This window comes from Lepidochelys kempii, chromosome 4 (assembly GCF_965140265.1).
Source record: "Lepidochelys kempii isolate rLepKem1 chromosome 4, rLepKem1.hap2, whole genome shotgun sequence".
NCBI lineage: Eukaryota > Metazoa > Chordata > Testudines > Cheloniidae > Lepidochelys > Lepidochelys kempii.
In genome coordinates this window covers 66,441,728-66,462,343 of record NC_133259.1, presented here as the reverse complement: position 1 = coordinate 66,462,343, position 20,616 = coordinate 66,441,728, and the positions used below count along the sequence as shown (strand labels likewise).

Below are 20,616 nucleotides of genomic sequence, written 5' to 3'. Positions count from 1 at the left end.
TCAGGAAGGGAGGCCTGTAATTTCCAATCAGCTATTGCATTTATTTCTCTTGTTTTTTGGGGGTTTTTTCTTTCAAACTCAGCACCAGAGTAAAAGAAATGGGGAATAGACTTGAATGTGATAAATGAAAAACATTGTTAATGCAACTTTAATTAGGAGAATTTAAAAATGTACAGTAGTATTTTTGATTAGCTATGTATTTAAATGTTCATCTGCCTGACCTCAGTGAGTCATTAAATTCACTGGACCAGTTTCTGTGACACCCACTCCACTTCCTCTGCACCACTCACACTGCACAAAGAGGAGTGGAAGCCAGCCATGTTTCCCTGGATGAGGATTCACCCAGTGTGGGGGAGTTCGCAGTGAGCACAGGGTTTGTATAGCCAATTCCTATGCCTCCTCCTTGTGGTTTTCAGTGTAGGGACAGGAAGAAGCCTGGCTGAAGTACAGTATACTCTGGCAATCCCCAGGTGAATTATTGCCAAAGGGCAATTACAGTAGTCCCAAGGCTGATCTAAATTCCACTGTGACTGGGATCTCAAAACTGGCCTCAGAATCAGGGAACTGCAGTCAGCTTCCTGATGCCATCCTGCTCCTTCATGGTGGGCACAGTGGAGAATCTGGTCCCATACATGCAGTGTGACTGAATTCATGTTACATGTCAAACCATGACTTTCAAATTTCATGATTTGTTTGTATCCTACTTCTATAGCCTCTAGTAGCTAGGCAAAACCTTCATTTATTCCAAAGTCCAATTTGCCTTCCCATGATTACATTAGAGACCATTTGGACACAACAGAAAATATCTGCTGTAGAATTTCTCTGTTTTTATTTTATTCTTTAAAAAATAGGGGAGAGAGGTTGTTTGTTTTTTACCCGAAGCTCTCAGCTATGGCCCAGGTTCTGCAAAGAGATCTGAGCAAATAGACTCATATCATTCAAAACTCATTCGCATGTAGGAAGTTCCATTCTCTACCAGGCTGTGCTAATGGGTTCCACAGACTAACTGTGGTGTGTGAAAGCCTTTTCTTTCATAAAGTTTTGAATCTGCCACTTTTCAGCTGAAGTGTCCTCCTTAATTTGTACTGAGGTTGCACCTAAAGGCCGAAATAAAATTTGAGCTCATCATGTTATGTGCAATACAGATAGGAAGAGACAATCCCTGCCCCAGAAAGCTTACGAGAGAGAGAGAGAGAGAAAGTATCATCATCCCTATTTTACAGATAGGGAATTGACACATACAGACTAAATGACTTGCCCAAGGTCACACAGGATATCTGTGGCATAGCCAGGACCTGAACCGACGTCTCCTTGGTCCCAGCCAAGTGTCTTACCAAGGCACACCTCTTTCTAGTTACACTTTTAAACAAACTGCCCCTTAACCATTCCCTCCCATTGTCTCTTTCACCATAGCTGACTGATCGTTCCATCCTTCTCATCGCAAAGAGAAAAAAGTGAATAATAAAAGATCCTTGAGATGGTGCACATGTAACTGAAATTCTGGAGAGGAAATGGCCTCTCCTGTTCCAGGTGTCCTGTGTCACTCTAGCCACTACCTCTCACCCTCCTGGAAGAGAGGGGCTATTAAGAGGCTCTGTGTATGGGGGACAGACTTTACCTTTTACTATAATGTAGTAGTCACATTGTACATTAATGGCAGGAGGTAAGTTGTACTGACAATGTCCAGTGTGGAAAGTAGAACTCCCAGCAAGGAGGGACTTATGTCATTACTGGGAATGGCGATTTGATGCTTCGCAAACTTCAGACTATCCCCTACAACTTTGATTCACGTCCCTCATTGCTGGTTTAAAGTCAAGATTTTCTAGGGAACCAAGTGAGTTGAATGTCCCTTTGTTCTTTTATTCCAATCCCTTGTAGTTAAGGGAGTTACACAGGATTTACATTGGAATAAATGAGTTTAGAATCTGGACAAAACAAATTTTCTTCCATTTTAAAATAAATATTATGTTAGGGGCCAAATCCTCAGAGCTGCTGAGCATCTGCAACTCCCACATACCTTTGTGTTAGTAGCTAATATATGAACTAGCACAACCCTTTATTCAGACGTCTGGGCAGTACATGGTGACAAAGTACATCGGCGCACTTGTTCTTAGGGTGGTACAAACTGAAGTTTTGGGGGTGATACGCAGAGCATGAGCATCCTACATGACTCATGGTAAAACCCAAAAGAAAATGTGCTCAGCTTTGATTCGGCATTAGGCAACATGAAATGTGATTTAGGTCAGCAATGAACTGACAAAGTGTCAGGCACGACTACAGCATAAAAAGACACTTAACTTGATTTGTAATTAGCCTATTGTTTAAGCTGCTTTGAGATGCTATTTTTATGCTGATACAAGAATCTGATCAGACTCAGTTGATCAAGGGCCCTTGCACGGCTACTTGGAGTACTGTATTGTACATATTACAGAGTTAAACTGTAATGAGTGAATAACTGCCATAGGAGACTTATGCTTGGGGATGATTTGCTATTATTTCTTGGTCTTGCCTATATTATACAGTAACTCCACACAGTTAACATTGTTTCGTTGTTACATCACTGATCAATTAGAGAACATGCTCGTTTAAAGTTGTGCAATGCTCACTTATAACATTGTCTGGCAGCCGCCTGCTTTGTCCACTGCTTGCAGAAAGAGGCACCCGTTGGAGCTAGCAGTGGGGGCTTGGAACCAGGGTGGATCGGCAGCCCCCCTCCCCCCCATCAGCTCCCTTAAGTTCCCTGTGCGGCAGCCATCCAGCAGGCTATCAATTGCCGGGCAGTTCAGCAGTCCCTCCTCCCCCTGCCGAGTGCTACTCCTGCCCTCTGCCTTGGAGCTACTCTCAGGAGCCTCCTGCTTGCTGGGCAGGGGGCGCAGTAGAGGAGTGCTACTGTCAGAGTGACCCTCTACCCGGCACTCCTGCCCCCTACCTCCACAGAGCATTGAGTGGCTGGGGGGAGAAGAGGAGACACAACAGGGCTCAAGATGGAGGGAGCCCAGCTGCTGTCTCAATTCACTGATTGCCTTTTTAAGTCTATGTACTTAGAGTAGGGTCAGCGTACTTAAAAGGGGCAATGCGCATCTCTTTCTCTCACACACACAGTGTGTCTCTGTATTTCTCTGCCATGCTGTCTCCCCACCCTCCATTCGTGCTGCCTTGTAGAGTGTGTGGCTACATTAACAATGTGTTGACCCTTGAGGGCTCAGCTGATTGCTAGTTCATCATTTAGCTGTAAGACATTCCCTGGGAAATATCCCACCCTCTGACTCTACCACCTCAACTAAGCTTCACAATCATTACTGCTGTGTACAGTATTGTTTGTTTAAAACTTGTGTGCGCACATATATAAATAAAAATATATACTCTTGTCTGAAGAAAAAAATTTCCCTGGAACCTACCCCCATTTACATTAATTCTTATGGGGAAATTGGATTCACTTAACATTGTTTCGCTTAAAGTAGTATTTTTCCAGAACATAGCTAGGTTAAGCGATGAGTTACTGTATATAGATATTACACACAAAAACTACTTTAACAGAACATTAAAACAGAGTCAAGCACTCAAAAATTTTGGAAATGCCAGAATTGAGGTTCCCTCTGTAAGCTTAATTCAGCCCCCTTATGTGTATGTATTATGATACAGTCTTTAATTGCAAGATCACACATTATTTTTCCACAGGACCATTCCTCATTCAATAGCCTGGAAATGAATCAGGATTATGCAATGAAGGAGATGTGTGGGGTACCCCAGCTTCCTCCTAACTAGCCCTCTATTTTCATCCTTCATCCAATCTCAGTCTCCCCCATATACTGGCTTCCAGTCGTCATCCCCATTTCCTTCCCTGGCTCCCAGTTCCAGTCTCCTTGCCCAGTCCGTCCTACTCTTCCACCTGGATCCCAGTTCCATGCCCAGGCAGCCCCATCTCTCCCTTGCTTCTAGTTCCCAGTTCTAATATTCTTGACCAGCAAGTCAGTCTTCCACAACCCCAACTCCATGTAAATTTCCTTCTCCTTCCCTCCCTCCGTACACACCCCACCAGTCTCCCCACACCCCTGGCAGCCCCTCCCAATCTATTTTGCCACCTCTGAAAATCTACCTGTTGTCCTCTCCATATTCAAACCAGGCAGCTTCCTTTTCTATGTTTCCTGAACCCAGTAGTGGGGACCTGGGTATGACAGACATGTTCTCTACTCTAAGTTCAGGTGCCTGGACCCCACCCAGCTCACAGCATCCCAGAGCTGCAATTGCAAAGTCCTGAGCTCCAGCATGTCTAATGTGGAAGGAAACATTTGGAAACTGCAGGTGGGCTTCTCTGGAGCTGCAGACCCTGGAATTGCCAGGGAGCAGGGCAGGCAATCTGGCACAAAACTAGGCAGGTTTCCAGAGGAACTTAATCATCTCTGCCAAACATTTCAATTAATTGGCAAATTCTGACCAAAGAAGTTTCATTTGAATTATTCCAACCAGCTCAAGCTTCCATTGACTTAAAGGGAGTTTTGTCTGAGCAAAGAACGAAGTTAAAACTGAAGTCTAGTTCATGCCCCTGCAGCCTACAAGTGGAAGTATTTCCTTTCCCTACATAGTAAAGGGGTTCAATGACCTCTACCACATTGTACTGCCACCTCCACTAGACTCTGCAGAGAGCTCTGCATGAGTCTGGGGATCCACTGATAGGGAAGAGGCAAGAAGTGAGAAAGGGATGCAGGAATCTAAGGCCCTGATTGGGCTCTGTAGCAATGCAATGACTCACTGGTGTGGCATCTCCTGCTGGTCATCCTGGGAATTCACTCTCCAGCCTAAGGAGTGCCCTCTGCAGGCCAGTGTCTCACTTGCCACTGGCCCCCATGTCCCTCCTGGACCCCAGTGCCCCTCTCCCTCAGGGTTCTGCCCCCAGCAGTAACCCACAATCTTGGAACCCCCAACCCTCTATCCCCTCCTTGCCTCAGTGGCTACTGCCAGTCACCATCTAGCCCCTGCTCACTGGGGCAGACTGCAATCTGTAAACCACTCATCAGCAGCAAGGGGGTTGGACCCACTGCCTCTGCCTATTCCCAGGCTACCCCTTTGTAGCCCCAGTACCTTTCCTGGCCTTTAACAAGGCCTGCAGCCTGGGGGGTTTTCCAGGCTGGAGCTCCCCAGAACCTCTGGCCTTCCCCCAGTCCTGCTCCACTCTAGGTACCCTTTTCTCCCAGGCAACCAGCCCTTCTCTCTCAAAAGCTAGAGAGAGTCTCTACCTGAGCCCCTGCCTCACAGCCCTTTTATAGGGCCAGCTGTGGCCTGATTGGGGCGTGGCCCCAGCTGTGGCTGCTTCCCCAATCAGCCTAGCCTTTTCTCTCAGCCCCTTTCAGGGTTGGAGTGGGGTGACTGCTCTGCTACAGGCTCCCATTGAAACTGATGGCAAAACTTCCATTGTCTACAGTGGTGTAGAATCAGGCCCTAAACACCTCCTAGAAGGCACTCTGCACCTTTCACGATTGGGCCACAGTGAATAGCAGTCAGCAGTCTGCCATTCATTACCAGGTATCTTTCTTTTTTCTCCTAGATTGTCGGTAATGATAAATTACTCCATACTCCCACAAGTAATAGTGTAACTGTGTTTAGTTGGCATTTTTTTACTGTGCATGTGTAAAATCAATATTTCACTTCTTTATACATCCATTATTTTTTTTACATTTATTCTCTGAATAATTTGTTAAAAACCTGAAGATAAAACAGTTTTCAGACCTTTTTGTGAAAAAAGACAAATAATTTTTAATTGTTCTCTAACTGTAGAAAATGGCTTAATTGCAGTTGTCTGAGAATTGAATTGCTTAAACATTCTGAGTCTGCTGGGTGTGTAGGGTGAAAGATAACAAATATTTTAACAGGCATCCTGGTCAGCTTCCCTTTTCACTTTGTGTACGTTCTGTACTGTACCATGAAGTGACACTGACCTCCAGGAACACTGTACCAAGCACCACCGTTGGTTGTTCCATCTACAAAACTACTGTCGTCATCATTCTTACGACATGGTGGCCTGTTTGGATCAGACATGGCTGGGTTAAAAGATGAATAGCCCCGAGCTAAGCTTTGAAAAATTGCATCATCAGGGCAGGAGCTGTATTCATGAGTGCTACCTGGAATAGAAAGTCAGAGACACTGATCAGCAGGTTAGTCATACAGATTAGGACTACTGGATTATGAACTCATTGAGACATGGACTGTGTCTTCTACTTTTCTGTAAAGTACCGAGTGCACATATAGCAGAATAAAATTAATATTTAATAATAATTCCATTACTTTAATATGTTAATATGATCTGTATTTCTATTATTCAAAATATTAATATCAATAATAATATTCATTGATTACCAGTATTAATATTATTGTTATTGTTGTTATTAATTTTACAGTACCAAGGTGTGCTAAGCATTTTCCAGACCAAAGAAACAAAAAAAGTCTCTCCCTCAAGAGTGTACAATCTAATGTTAAATGATATGATGAGTGAGAGTAACGAACAGTAGGGAGAAAATGGGTTGAAGAAGGACAAGGGTTACAAACAAAATTAGGTGGTTATTCATTTTAAACCTGTGTGCATGTTAGTGGCTGAAGTAATAAAACAATAATCATACTATTTGCAAACTGACAAAATGATTCTGCTGCAGGGTGAACCATTTTACAACAGACTACAACTTGCCGAGCCGTGCTCGTGAAGGAGAAACTGCAATACAGTTATTTTCACTAACATACACGTCACTTCCATGACTCTATTTATTAAAGTACCAAGAGTTAAATCCTGACATCATAAAGAACTCTTTCAACAAGTATGTCACTAATGTCTTAGTTTGCAAGCCACAAATAAACAGCCTCTGCTTACATGTCAGCTATTGTACATATAACTACTGGTTCGTTGTCATGTGGTAATTACCAAATATGAGGAATATACTTCAGAGAGATGATGAGGATGATATGGAGAGTTAAACATCGTGGACAGAAAGGGTGAAATCCTGGCTCCACAATAGCTAATGGTAAAAGTCCCATTGACTTCAGTAGAGGCAGGATATCACCCAAGCTCTTTTGCTATTATACCAGCTATACCACTTTGCTTGGGAAGTTCCTAGACTCACAACTCAATATTTAATTACCATTTCTTCGCTGACAGGTGTCCAAAGCCTCAAAACCCATTCCCCTCTCCCTGATTAGGAAAATCTGGTGTATGACTAAAAAGGATATAATGTAGGGCATTGGTCCCCAAACTGTGGGGCACGTCTCCTAGGAACATTTGGGGAGGCACACTGGGTGGCAGGGGGTGGCGAGGGAGTGCCATGTTTCCAGCCCTGCTCCGCTCCCAGACCAGCTTCGCCCCCACCCTTTCTCCTTCCCTAATCCCGTTCACGCCCTAGTCCTGCTCTACCTCCAGACCCATCTCTGGCTTCATTCCCTCTCTGCCCCCAGCCCAGCTCCAACTGACCCCAGCCCTCATTCGCTCTCCCCAAACCACCTCTGCCCCCAGTCCCAGCTCCACTCCACCCCGCTGCTCAGCTCCCAGCCCAGCTCTGCCCTCATTCCCTCTCTGTCCCCAGACCAGCTCCCCCTCTAAATCCAGCTGCTCCCCCATCACCATTTCTTCCCCCAGCTCCATTTTCAGCCTACGCAAATGGATAACATTTTCTGAACCTGATTCTCCCCTGTGTTACACCAATTATATGCCAAGTAACCCACTGAAATCAGGCCCTTCTAACTGTAGGAAATGTATCTTCAAAAACCAGAGTGAAAGATTACATATTAACTATCTTTAAACCAATACATGTAACTAATTAATGAATAATATATTTAAATAGCTCATTACTATACAGTTGCATGGTATTTCCACTCCACTCCTAGCTGATTAGGCCTCAGCTGAAATATTGTACCTCTTTCTGGGCACCACATTTTAGGAAAGATGTGGACAAATTGGGGAAAGGTCAGAGAAGAGCAACAAAAATGATTAAAAATCTAGAAAACATGACCTATGAGGAAATATTGAAAAAATTGTTTTTGTTTAGTTTAGAGAAGAGAAGACTGAGGGGGCTCATAATACTTTAAGTACATAAAAGGTTGTTATAAGGAGGAAGGTGAAAAAAATGTTCTTGTTAACCTCTGATGATAGGACAAGAGTCAATGGGCTTAAATTGCAGCAAGGGAGGTTTAGGTTGGACATTAGGAAAAACTTCCAGTTAAGCACTGGAACAAATTGCCTACGGAGGCTGTGGAATCTCTGTCACTGGGGGGTTTAAGAGCAGGTTAGACAAACATCTGTCAGGAATGTTCTAGATAATACTTAGTCCTGCCATGAGTGCAGATGACCTATTGAGATCCCTTCCAGTCCTATACTTCTATGATTTATAAAGTGAATCTTAGTTAGCAGCCGTGGAAGGATAGCATGTCTACATCCTAGTTGCATCTTTGGATGTATGAGGCTAATGTATAATACACACCACTGCGAGTTTCATCATATGGATAGTTTGCAACAAGGTCTCCTCCATGAAGGTTGGCTGAGAGGACAAAGGGAATATCCATAATCCAGTGGATGATACTTTTAGTTTCAGGAGCAAGCTATAAGAAAACAGATATTTTCAGCAATTAACTTTGATAGTCCATGTAGTAACATATCCAGCAGTCTAATGCCTTTTTAAATACAGATTACAGGCTTGCTTCTGATCACACTGATGGCCCAATCCATCTAAGTCAATGGGAATCTTTCCATTGGCGTCAAGGCAGCTGATTGACATTAGGCCCTTGCACAGATGTCAATCTGGAGTAGCTCCATTGACTTTGGTGGATTCACATCAAAGGAAAAGGTGTAAATTAGATCAGAATCAGACCCTATATTTATTGCATCTCAGTCTTTGATTTTACCCTGCTATACATAGCACAGGAAATATTGCAAATATTGTGGTAATTTTGAAAACTATGAAAAAACAAATGTTGATTTCAAGGATGTCCACTGTACATTCTACGCTGTATGTTAACTACAATGGATAGATAGTAAAATTAAACCTGTGCTGAGCTGGTAGTCACTTTTCATCAACAGGTTGTCAAAATCTGTAATCAAAAGCTGGCTTTTAGGGCCATAGCCCCTTAAAAGTGTATGCCAGTGCACCAGTAGGGGTTCCTGAAGCATTCTGCATGTGAAGATCAGAAGTAGGCAGAACCCCTCCAAACATGTTATTTAAGAATATGGGTACATAAACAAGAACTGAGTTTCCAGCAGGTAAGATCAATGTATAAGTGAATTCTGGCAGTGTTCCACAGATGGCAATACCAGGATGTCTTATCGACAAGGGAAATGTAGGAGACAAAGAAGTCAAGGATGACTCCATGATCTCTGGTCTTAAAAAATGAAGGTTGGAGTAAAGGAGAGTGAATGTGAACTAACAGAATGGACCAAAGAAGACTTGCTACACAAAAGGAGGAATCCAGTTTATGAAACATTCAATAGAAGGAAATTAATGGTGCACTAGGAGCTGACAGATTTAAGACCAGAAAATGGATTATTTTGTTACTTAAACTAATCTAAGTCCGGAACATTGTCTTATTTATTTAAAAACATAGGCTTCTTGATGTAAGAGCCAGCAAGAGAGCTCTCTTTGGAAAAGGATGAAACACACTCCAATGATTTGGTGAAAGTACAGGACATTATTTACCTTAGGATTCTGGTCCACAGCTTTCCTCATGTTTTTCAGTAGGTGATTGTTTGGGCCACCTTCTCTCTCATTAACGTAAACTATTCTATCCAGGTCAGGAAAATTACGGTTCAGGTCTATTCCTTGAGCATTACTTCGACCAACAAACCAGTCTTTGAGTTCACCAGGCTAAAAGGGAAAAGAGAGAAGACAGGGAAAACAAAAGTAATTCAGGCCATCTGTACAGACAAACACATCTGTATTAATATTATTATTAATTATGTGTATTACTGTAGCACACAGGGGCCCGTCCTAGAACAGGACCACAATGAACTAGGCACTGTACAGACACAGAACAAAAAGATCCTGCCCCAAAGGGATTACAATCTAATTATTAGAAAGAGACGATAGATGGATAAAGACAGGGGAGTACAAGTAAACGAGACAATATAGGTGACAGGCAGTGGTCTTTGCACAACAGCAGCCTAACCATTGTCATGGTTTTTGTAGACATCATAGCAAAGGAGAGTTTTGATGAAGGAGTTCAAGGCAGAGAATGAGGCAGTTTTGCAGATGTTTAAGGGGACCACCTTCCAGACATGAGGGGCAGCATGGAAGAAGGCATGAAGGTGCTTGTGATGGTGGAGGTCAGCATCATCGGCAAATCAGAAAGCTGCAACAGGTTGATAGTGAAAGAGAGATGATAGATAGGGTGGGATTGACTATGAAGTGCTTGGAAAGTGAATACTAGCAACTTATATTTGATGTGACAGGGAAGGGAGAGGCCAGTGGAGAGATTCAAAAAGAGAGGTGACATGGGCTAGGAAAATGATCCCAAGGAGCAGCATTCTGAATGGATATGAGCATGGCAAGATTCCATTTACCAAGGTCAGGGAGCAGGATGTTGCAGTAACTGAGACACAAAATGATGACAGCTTGAATGAGAGTTTTATCTGTATGATGGACAGGGAAGGCTGTAATTTTGAGATGTTATGCAGAAAGAATCAGCACAAACCTAAAATAAATTTGCACCCTGGACCAAAGCCTTCAGTCATCACTTACTAAGGCAAAACTCCCACTGAAGTCAACAGTGTTTTATGTGAGTTTGCACTGTGTGAGGACTTCAGGATTTGGCCCTAGAGTTGGATTATTGCAGATCAGTGAGTGTTAGTAGCTTAATGCTGAGGTTAAAGGCAAATTCTCTTAGGAAGGGCAGCCTTACATGGCAAAAAGTTCAAATTTCTATTATCCTGCTTCAGGTCACATTATTTCTAAAAGATCAAATACTAAAGTTCTTATGCAGACAAACTCCTATGAAAGTCAATGTTCCTCATCCAGAGAAGAGTTGCGGCTGTTCAGAATTTCTCAGGAATCAGGAACAATGTGAGTTTTGCATTAGCAGGAACTTCCAGATTTGGCTATGATGCTTTCAATTTCCATTAAAAAAACATATCTGTTCCCTGAAGCTGACCAGTGACAGCGTGTACATAACTACTTTCTGATGATTATTTGTATTCTCGCTCATTATGACTTTAGCTAATGGAAAATTCATGGCAAAGATATCATTTTGGTTTAATTTGTGGGGTGTATCAAACTTGCCATAAAGCTCTGTGTACAGTAGCACTATACAAATAAAATTCAAGTAACACTAAAACAATACATGTAAAGCATTGTTGGGAGTTTCTTCCTGAAGGCAGAAAAGGGGTTCTTTCCCATTTTAAACCAGAGTTTTACAAAAAGTGATTTAACATGAGTAGGACATACTGACCAGCTGGTAATTTATGGGAAATATACCTTCCCCTTTACTGCCACTAGAGGGAGCACGAATACTGAACATTTTGGGGAAACAGTGATGGTAACCGATTCAAACACAAGTGTTTCATTTCCATGAGTTTAACAATATTTTTAAGAAACTGAATCTTGCTTATTTAATAATATATACAGCTTTCATGTGGGAAGTTTCAAAATTACTTTAGCAGTAATCTTTACAATTTAATGTACTCAAAGTCTAATGAAAATATATGGTGTTAGCGAACTAAACTATAGCTATTTGATATTATTTTATATTATAAATCATAAAAACGATCACATCTTTATTAAAGGTGCAATTATAGTTCTCAGTAGTGACCATACACTAAAACCCCAATCCTGCAAACACTTCTGCAGATATTTAACTTTAAGCATGTCAGTAGTCCCATTCATTTCAACGGGTATATTCATTGGAGTAAAATTACGAGTGTGCGTAAGTGTAGAACTGGTGGATGAAATATCCATGAGTAATCCATTAATACAATTTTAGATCTGCATGAACAGATCACAATTTTCTTGACTGTATTCATTATCCTAAATTATCCTAAATTTGCTGAATACGTCTTGGTCAGTAGTTGTTTTTTTAGAAGAAGCTTGTTCAGAGTCTCTGATATTTGAAATTAAAGCAGTTTTATGAGACATATAGGTCACATGGTATGTTTCTGTTCCCTGACTGGATGGATGTAATTCTTAGAATCAGGTTTCCAGTGAGAATACTCTTAATTATTACTTAAACTTACCCTTCCACCAATATTTTGCAATATTCCATTAAAATTTGCTGTTTGGGGGGAAAACATTCTGGTCAGTAAACTTATATGTAGAATATTTATGAAATGTGACAACAGAAAGATCATGAATACAGTGAATTAGTTTAACTAAAATGAATATTTGGAGACAATTTTTTGCAGTATTTGCCTAGCTCTATCATATAGCTTATTAAAGAGGACAATTACAATGTATTGTACTATTAAAAATAGTGTGTAAGGTGGACTCGTCAACAGTCATTGCAGTGAAAATTCATATATTTCTGAGCTTGTTCTATTAGTGGTGTTTTTCACTGAGTCTAAGGTAGATACAGATCGTGATTACAATCCTTGTATACCTTGGCTTACAAACCTGGGATGCTGCCTTCTCAAACCCATCTGGATTAAAGGATGGCATGATGTGGATGCGTGTGCTGTGGATCAAGTTGATAATTGTCTCATTTCCCTTCTGGTATTCATTACATAGGTACTGAGCTAAGAAAATGAGCAGCTCCCTTCCAACGGCTTCATTCCCGTGCATATTCCCAATATATTTAAATTCAGGCTCCCCTGCAACACAAAGAAGAAACATCCCTTAGACAGATGCAAAGAATATTCACCAAAGCCCATGCCTCATGGACAAAGTGTGGATAAGGTCACATAGCATATTACACCTGTTTCTAACACTATTATTATAAAGAAAAGGAGGACTTGTGGCACCTTAGAGACTAACAAATTTATCTGAGCATAAGCTTTCGTGAGCTACAGCATACTTCATTGGATGCATCTGATGTAGCCAAGCTGTAGCTCACGAAAGCTTATGCTCAAATAAATTGATTAGTCTCTTAAGGTGCCACAAGTACTCCTTTTCTTTTTGCGAATACAGACTAACACGGCTGCTACTCTGAAAACTATTATTGTAGCTCTGTGTCCCCACCCTTAGTCTCTGAAGATCTAAGGGAGAGAGATTGAAAATGTCCTTCAGGATAGTGAATTTAGATTTTTAAAACAATCCAGCTATTTAAATAAATAGTAATCTTTATTCAGGAGTTTGTCTAAGAGTCGAGAAAAGACACCAAATTCTGACCCAGTATATCGGTGTAAATGCACCATTAATATTAATGGTATGACGCTGCATTTACATTGTGTAACTGGTATAATCCAAATGTAGCCCATACATTTACGGTTTATAAAGAATAAATTCACTTTTCAAGAAAGGAAAAGTGTTGCTAAATTAATCTTTTAATTGTTAATGTCATTTCAGGGCTAGGTTAAAACACCCCCTACTTGCAAATATTTAAACTGGAATGATATTTTTTATAACGCTCCCAATGAATAGCAACTGCTCCTGGAGGTCTGAAAGTCCTGTTTAACAACTGTCTGAGACATTCACTTAGTGCAGTATCTTGACGGGTAGAATGTGTGGTTTTTCCTTAATTAAATAAAAACTCCAATCTTCCCAAATTATGTTTATTGGTCAATATCATTGCAGCTCTAGATACAAGAGGAATGTGCAGGAGAGAGTCTATGGTCCCTAGAGGCATGAAGAATTTATATGCATTTATTATTTTAAGGTAATATCTTGGGCCCTGATCCTGCAAACATTCAGGCATGTGTTTAACTTTAAGCACGTGAGTATTCTAACTGAAATCAAGGGGACTCTCGTGCTAACGGTATGCATATTCCTAAGTGTTTGTAGGATTGGAGGCTTAATTTTCTTTTTTATCTGTGTTCATCTCTAGATATGATGATTTAATTTTTCATTCCATTATAACTGCTCTCATCTGATCAAGGAGTCTTTCAATGATATCATAGAATATCAGGGTTGGAAGGGACCTCAGGAGGTCATCTAGTCCAACCCCCTGCTCAAAGTAGGACCAATCCCCAACTAAATCATCCCAGCCAGGCCTTTGTCAAGCCTGACCTTAAAAACTTCTAAGGAAGGAGATTCCACCACCTCCCTAGGTAACGCATTCCACTGTTTCACCACCCTCCTAGTGAAATAGTTTTTCCTAATATCCTACTCCCCCCACTGCAACTTGAGACCATTACTCCTTGTTCTGTCATCTGCTACCACTGAGAACAGTATAGATTCATCCTCTTTGGAACCCTCTTTTAGGTAGTTGAAAGCAGCTATCAAATCCCCCCTCACTCTTCTCTTCCGCAGACTAAACAATCCCAGTTCCCTCAGCCTCTCCTCATAACTCATGTGTTCCAGTCCCCTAATCATTTTTCTTGCCCTCCGCTGGACTCTTTCCAATTTTTCCACATCCTTCTTGTAGTGTGGGGCCCAAAACTGGACACAGTACTCCAGATGAGGCCTCACCAATGTCGAATAGAGGGCAATGATCACGTCCCTCGATCTCCTGGCAATGCCCCTACTTATACAGCCCAAAATGCCATTGGCCTTCTTGGCAACAAGGGCACACTGTTAACTCATATCCAGCTTCTTGTCCACTGTAACCCCTAGGTCCTTTTCTGCAGAACTGCTGCCGAGCCATTCGGTCCCTAGTCTGTAGCAGTGCATGGGATTCTTCCGTCCTAAGTGCAGGACTCTGCACTTGTCCTTGTTGAACCTCATCAGATTTCTTTTGGCCCAATCCTCTAATTTGTCTAGGGTCCTCTGTATCCTATCCCTACCCTCCAGCGTATCTACCACTCCTCCCAGTTTAGTATCGTCTGCAAACTTGCTGAGGATGCAATCCACACCATCCTCCAGATCATTTATGAAGATATTGAACAAAACCGGCCCCAGGACCGACCCTTGGGGCACTCTGCTTGATACCGGCTGCCAACTAGACATGGAGCAATTGATCACTAACCGTTGAGCCCGACAATCTAGCCAGCTTTCTATCCACCTTATAGTCCATTCATCCAGCCCATACTTCTTTAACTTGCTGGCAAGAATGCTGTGGGAGACCGTGTCAAAAGCTTTGCTAAAGTCAAGGAACAACACATCCACTGCATTCCCTTCATCCACAGAGCCAGTTATCTCGTCATAGAAGGCAATTAGATTAGTCAGGCATGACTTGCCCTTGGTGAACCCATGCTGACTGTTCCTGATCACTTTCCTCTCATGTAAGTGCTTCAGAATTGATTCCATGAGGGCCTGCTCCATGATTTTTCCAGGGACTGAAGTGAGGCTGACTGGCCTGTAGATCCCCAGATCCTCCTCCTTCCCATTTTTAAAGATGGGCACTACATTAGCCTTTTTCCAGTTGTCCGGGACTTCCTCCGATCGCCATGAGTTTTCAAAGATAATGGCCAATGGCTCTGCAATCACATCCGCCAACTCCTTTAGCATTCTCGGATGCAGCATATCCGGCCCCATGGACTTGTGCTCATCCAGCTTTTCTAAATAGTCCCAAACCACTTCTTTCTCCACAGAGGGCTGGTCACCTCCTCCCCATGCTGTGTTGCCCAGTGCAGTAGTCTGGGAGCTGACCTTGTTCGTGAAGACAGAGGCAAAAAAAGCAGTGCAGTATCTTGATGAGTAGAATGTGTGGTTTTTCCTTAATTAAATAAAAACTCCAATTCCAATCCAATTTCCTACTCCACCTATATAGCAACGGATCTGAAGCAGCCCATTATTCCTGTCCTGAACTCTTTCAAAGCACCTCAGTCCTGATCTGCAGTTTCACTTGCTGAATCATTTCAAGCAATGGGATATGCTTTGAATATCTAATATTGAATACCTGATCTGATCTATATTAACCGGTATGTCATATGTAAGACACGGGAGGTAACTGTTCCGCTCTGTTCAGTCTTGGTGAGGCTCCAGCTGGAGTATTGTGTCCAGAGTTGAGCATCACACTTTAGGAAAGATGTGGACAAACTGGAGAGAATCCAGAGAACAGCAACAAAAATGATAAAAGGTTTAGAAAAACTTTATCCCTGAACCTGTAGAATTTTTGCAGGTTACTACCACTAAATCCAAACATGCTTGTTAAGCCCTCTAAAGCCAATTCCTCTTCTTCTCTTCATTGTTTTATCAGTTTTCTATCAATAACAAATTCCTTTTGACAGTGCCCATTTGGTGCTTCAAGCAGAGGAACATGAGCAGTAGCACAGTGATATCAGAGGTAATGCAGCCAATCATCACTCACTCCCTCCCTCCAACAACCCTAACCTTTAACCCTAAACCTGCTGCCTGCCTCGAGGAATCTCTGCCTGTCACACTAAGTGGGCATGGTTTAAATGCACTAAAATAGTTTTGACTAGGCAAAGGTAAATGATCTTGCCTGAACCAGGCATATTGTGGAGGGGGCCACAGTGCAAATCTCTATTCTCTTTCCTACTCCACCTATATAGCAACTGATCTGAAGCAGCCCGTTATTCCTGTCCTGAACTCCTTCAAAGCACCTGCAGTTTCACTTACTGAATCATTTCAAGCAATGGGATTGAAGTATGCTAATGAACTGGAGGGAGGGAGTGATGACTGGCTGAGTTACCTCTGCTGTCACAAGGATCCAACCAGTGGACCAGATTCACTGATGCATCCTGATCACATGCCACCTGAGCACATTGCACACACACTAAGACTTCATTTACCACTGTGTTTTTCTATGTGACATGATAATAAGCAAACGTTCGTACCCTTGCTGTTTACTCAATATTACACTTTTGGCATTTCAACTGCAGAGCTCATTCACATTAAGCACGCACATGCAATTTACCTGCTGGAAACAGAATTATTTTCCCTATAATTTCAGGCAGGAAAAGGTAGTGACTTGTCAGTTTTTAAGGCACCACATGTCTGTACAGATATTCTTTAAGAGCCAGTAGAGGTATCTGCTACTTCCTTTCTGAATACGGCTACTACAGTTATAATCCTTCATAGAACATCACCTTCTTGTGAAAAGACACAATCAATTCAAATTTGATGTAAAAATGTTGATTTTTGTAAAAATTAACTTCCCCAAAACCTAAGACTAGTAAAAGTATTTCCATGTTGTTGATTTTTTAAAAACGCGTAGACAAGTTTTCAAAGAAGAATTCCAGTGTTTGCAATCCAAAAACCTAAAAGTGAAACAGACTAAAAACAAACATGAAATTGACTCCATTGATTCCCATGGCTCAGGATCAGAGAAATGCAAGTGACTCATTTCAATCAATTTTCAAAAACAGCATCTAAATTTGAGCGCTCAGTAATTGGATGTCTAACATTAGACCCCCTAGATATCTGAAGTTGGGCACTTAAAATTAGAAGCACTCAAAATTAGAGTCAATTTCTGAAAATGTGCCCTTACCTTTCTGTATCTTAGGTTTACCTACAAATGAAAAGTCCTATATAAATGCTATTATTTTATTATTATTATTTATTAAAAGATCTTATTAACATCATAATAATCTAGTAAGGTCATCACAAAACAGAAGCAGCTTGTCTCAATTTCTGCTTCCAACGAAGCCCTTTTTTTTTTTTAATAGTAAAAACGAAATGAAAAGGTTGCAATTTCTATTGGCAATCCAGTACTCAATTTTTCTAAAATAATTTAATATCTTTGGTAAAGCACAAACTCCTTCAGTTGCTCTGACTGTTAGAGGGCTTTTACATCAATCCTGAACTGACCTCAGAGTACATTAAAACCTGATAACTGATTAAGGAAGAAGTGTTTCAAAATGTTAAGCTTTTCTGGTGACAAACTGACAAGCACTGCTACATGTCACTAGCCACTTCTAAAGGCACTGTCACCTAAGGTCTTGTTCAATTACTTTCTAGAAACACAACTCCAACTAAAGATAATTTATAGAATAACCACTTATATTTTCAAATAAGGCTATATCGCAGATGCAAGTTGTTGTTTTTTTTTTAAAAAAAACCCCACAACCAGATAATTCTTTGAATGCCTGTTTAAAGGCAATAATGCTTTTAAAATATTGGTTTGGGAAGTTTCTGGAGTTTTAAAGTGTTTGAACTCATAGATGGACAGCTACATTTGGCATCTATTAATCAAATATATTATGAGTCCAGAGGATGCCATTCAGTTACATTTGTTGTAATGTTAAGAGCTAGCATGGAAGAAATGTATAATAACTCATGTCATGGAATGGGGGGGGAAATCATATGAAGAAAGAGTAACTGCTGAAAGATTAAAGTGGTTTATAAACAGCTTTGCAAATGAGTTGGAAATAACCTTAGAAAGGACAGACTCCTTGTTCTGCTCTCTCATATTCCCCATTGAAAAGCTAGCAACATTTCTTAGGTAATAAGGTTAGTGTTTCTGATTACTTCCATTTGCCTGTCATTTTTAAATATCACAACCTGTAAACTATTCCTGCAGCTACACAATGCTGCAAATCTTGGAGCTCTTGCCAAAGGAAATTCATTAATCTAACTGAATTTGAGGACTTTCATGCTCTATGATTTTGTTTGTAGTTCAGAGAGACAGAAATTCTCTGGGGATCAAATAAATGAAAGCTCAAGGGGTTATGTAATGGATTTCTCTGGTCCATATGAAAAAAAAAAGAGATTGAAAGAAAGATTTAGAGAAGGAGAAAAAGAGAGGCAATATAGCTTTCTGTTACCCTGTAAACTAAATGACTGCAACCTGACTCATCTCTCTCTGTGAGTTGTGTGAAGTCAATGCTAGTATGTTTCACTTAAATTCTGTAATGCAATGTTATTTTCTAAATCATTATATATTAGCAGCCACGGATAATTTTAGGGTGGGATTTTCAAAAAAGCAATTCTAGCCTAACTCTGCTCCCACTGAAATTAACAGGAGTGTTACCATTTACTTAAGTGAGAGCCAAGTTACGCCAACATGCAATGATTTTGGGAAAATCCCATTCTTCATACCCTTGTAATTAACCACCAGAAAATACCCAGAGCAGAAGACAATGGAAACAAAAATTCATGAAGCTCTTGGCAGATGGCTGCTTTGAAGCGAAGTAACAGATCCATTCTTTTTATCTCATTGAACTCAAGACAGGTCCCAACTCCCAAACAAGTTTATCTGAATTTGAAAAGTAAATAATCTACAGTCTATAGCCCCACCACAGTTAGGGAATCCCATTGCAGCAAAGCCATCCACTATGACCTGCACATTTCCCAGGGTCACTACCCTTGATATCAGCAGATCTTTGATTGCGTGGGCTACTTGCATCACAGCAGCCCCCACAGTAGATTTGCCCACGCCAAATTGATTCCCAACTGACCGGTAGCTCTCTGGCGTTGCAAGCTTCCACAGGGCTATTGCCACTCACTTCTCAACTGTGAGGGCTGCTCTCATCTTAGTATTCATGCGCCTCAGGGCAGGGGAAAGCAAGTCACAAAGTTCCATGAAAGTGCCCTTACGCATGCGAAAGTTTCGCAGCCACTGGGAATCGTCCCAGACCTGCAACACTATGCGGTCCCACCAGTCTGTGCTTGTTTCCCGAGCCCAGAATCGGCGTTCCACAGCATGAACCTGCCCCATTAGCACCATGATGCATGCATTGGCAGGGCCCATGCTTTCAGAGAAATCTGTGTCCATGTCCTGATCACTCACGTGACCGCGCTGACGTCGCCTCCTCGCCCGGTATCGCTTTGCCAGGTTCTGGTGCTGCATATACTGCTGGATAATGCGTGTGGTGTTTAATGTGCTCCTAATTGCCAAAGTGAGCTGAGCGGCCTCCATGCTTGCCTTGGTATGGCATCTGCACAGAAAAAAGGCGCGGAACGATTGTCTGCCGTTGCTCTGATGGAGGGAGGGGCAACTGACGACACGGCTTACAGGGTTGGCTTCAGGGAGCTAAAATCAACAAAGGGGGTGCCTGTACATCAAGGAGTATTTCAGGCAGGACTGCACGGAGGGTTCCAATAAGAAATGGTGCACCTAAGTTATTGTCCTTATTGGAACAAGAAGGTTAGCCTGGCCTCTGATTGATACATGGCTAGATTTACCTCGCTGCACCTTCTCTGTGAGTGACTGCATTGTGATCTAGAGGAATGAGTCCCCTAGACAGGGGAGGAGGCAAATGAGTACAAAACAAATCTGGTCTATTTCTTGTTCTGAACCACTCCATCTATCTTTTACATCTTTGGCTGGCAGCAGACGGTGCAGAAGGACTGCATGCCATCCACATCTCATGGCTGCTCGGCAGAAGATGGTACAATACGACTGCTAGCAATCCTCATCTCTTGCCTGCCTGGCAGAAGATGGTACAGTACGACTGCTAGCAGTCCGTATTGCCTGCCCGCTCACCATAAGATGGTTCAATAGGACTGACTGCAGGACTAAAGAGAATGACCTGGTCAAGTCACTCCAAATTTAGTCCCTGCGCCCATGTCTGCCCAGGCGCTCCCAGCCGACGTGGCCAGGAGCACCTCGGACACGACGAGGATGACTACCAGTCGTATTGCACCGTCTGCTGCCAGAAGGCAATGGGTTGCTGCTACTGTGCAGCAAAGACGTACCGCGTCTGTCAGCACCCAGGAG

General features: G+C 41.9%; 1 protein-coding gene across 1 annotated transcript in view; it reads right to left on the bottom strand.

Annotated features, from left to right (window-relative positions):
- CPE (carboxypeptidase E) overlaps positions 1 to 20,616 on the bottom strand; it is a 90,071-nt gene that overhangs the window by 10,062 nt on the left and 59,393 nt on the right. The window contains exons 2-5 of the mRNA XM_073341557.1: positions 12,570 to 12,766; positions 9,666 to 9,833; positions 8,457 to 8,574; positions 5,934 to 6,116 (exon numbers count right to left, since the gene is read on the bottom strand). Coding sequence (XP_073197658.1) covers positions 5,934 to 6,116; positions 8,457 to 8,574; positions 9,666 to 9,833; positions 12,570 to 12,766 — 666 coding nt within the window. The remainder of the gene's footprint in view (positions 1 to 5,933; positions 6,117 to 8,456; positions 8,575 to 9,665; positions 9,834 to 12,569; positions 12,767 to 20,616) is intronic.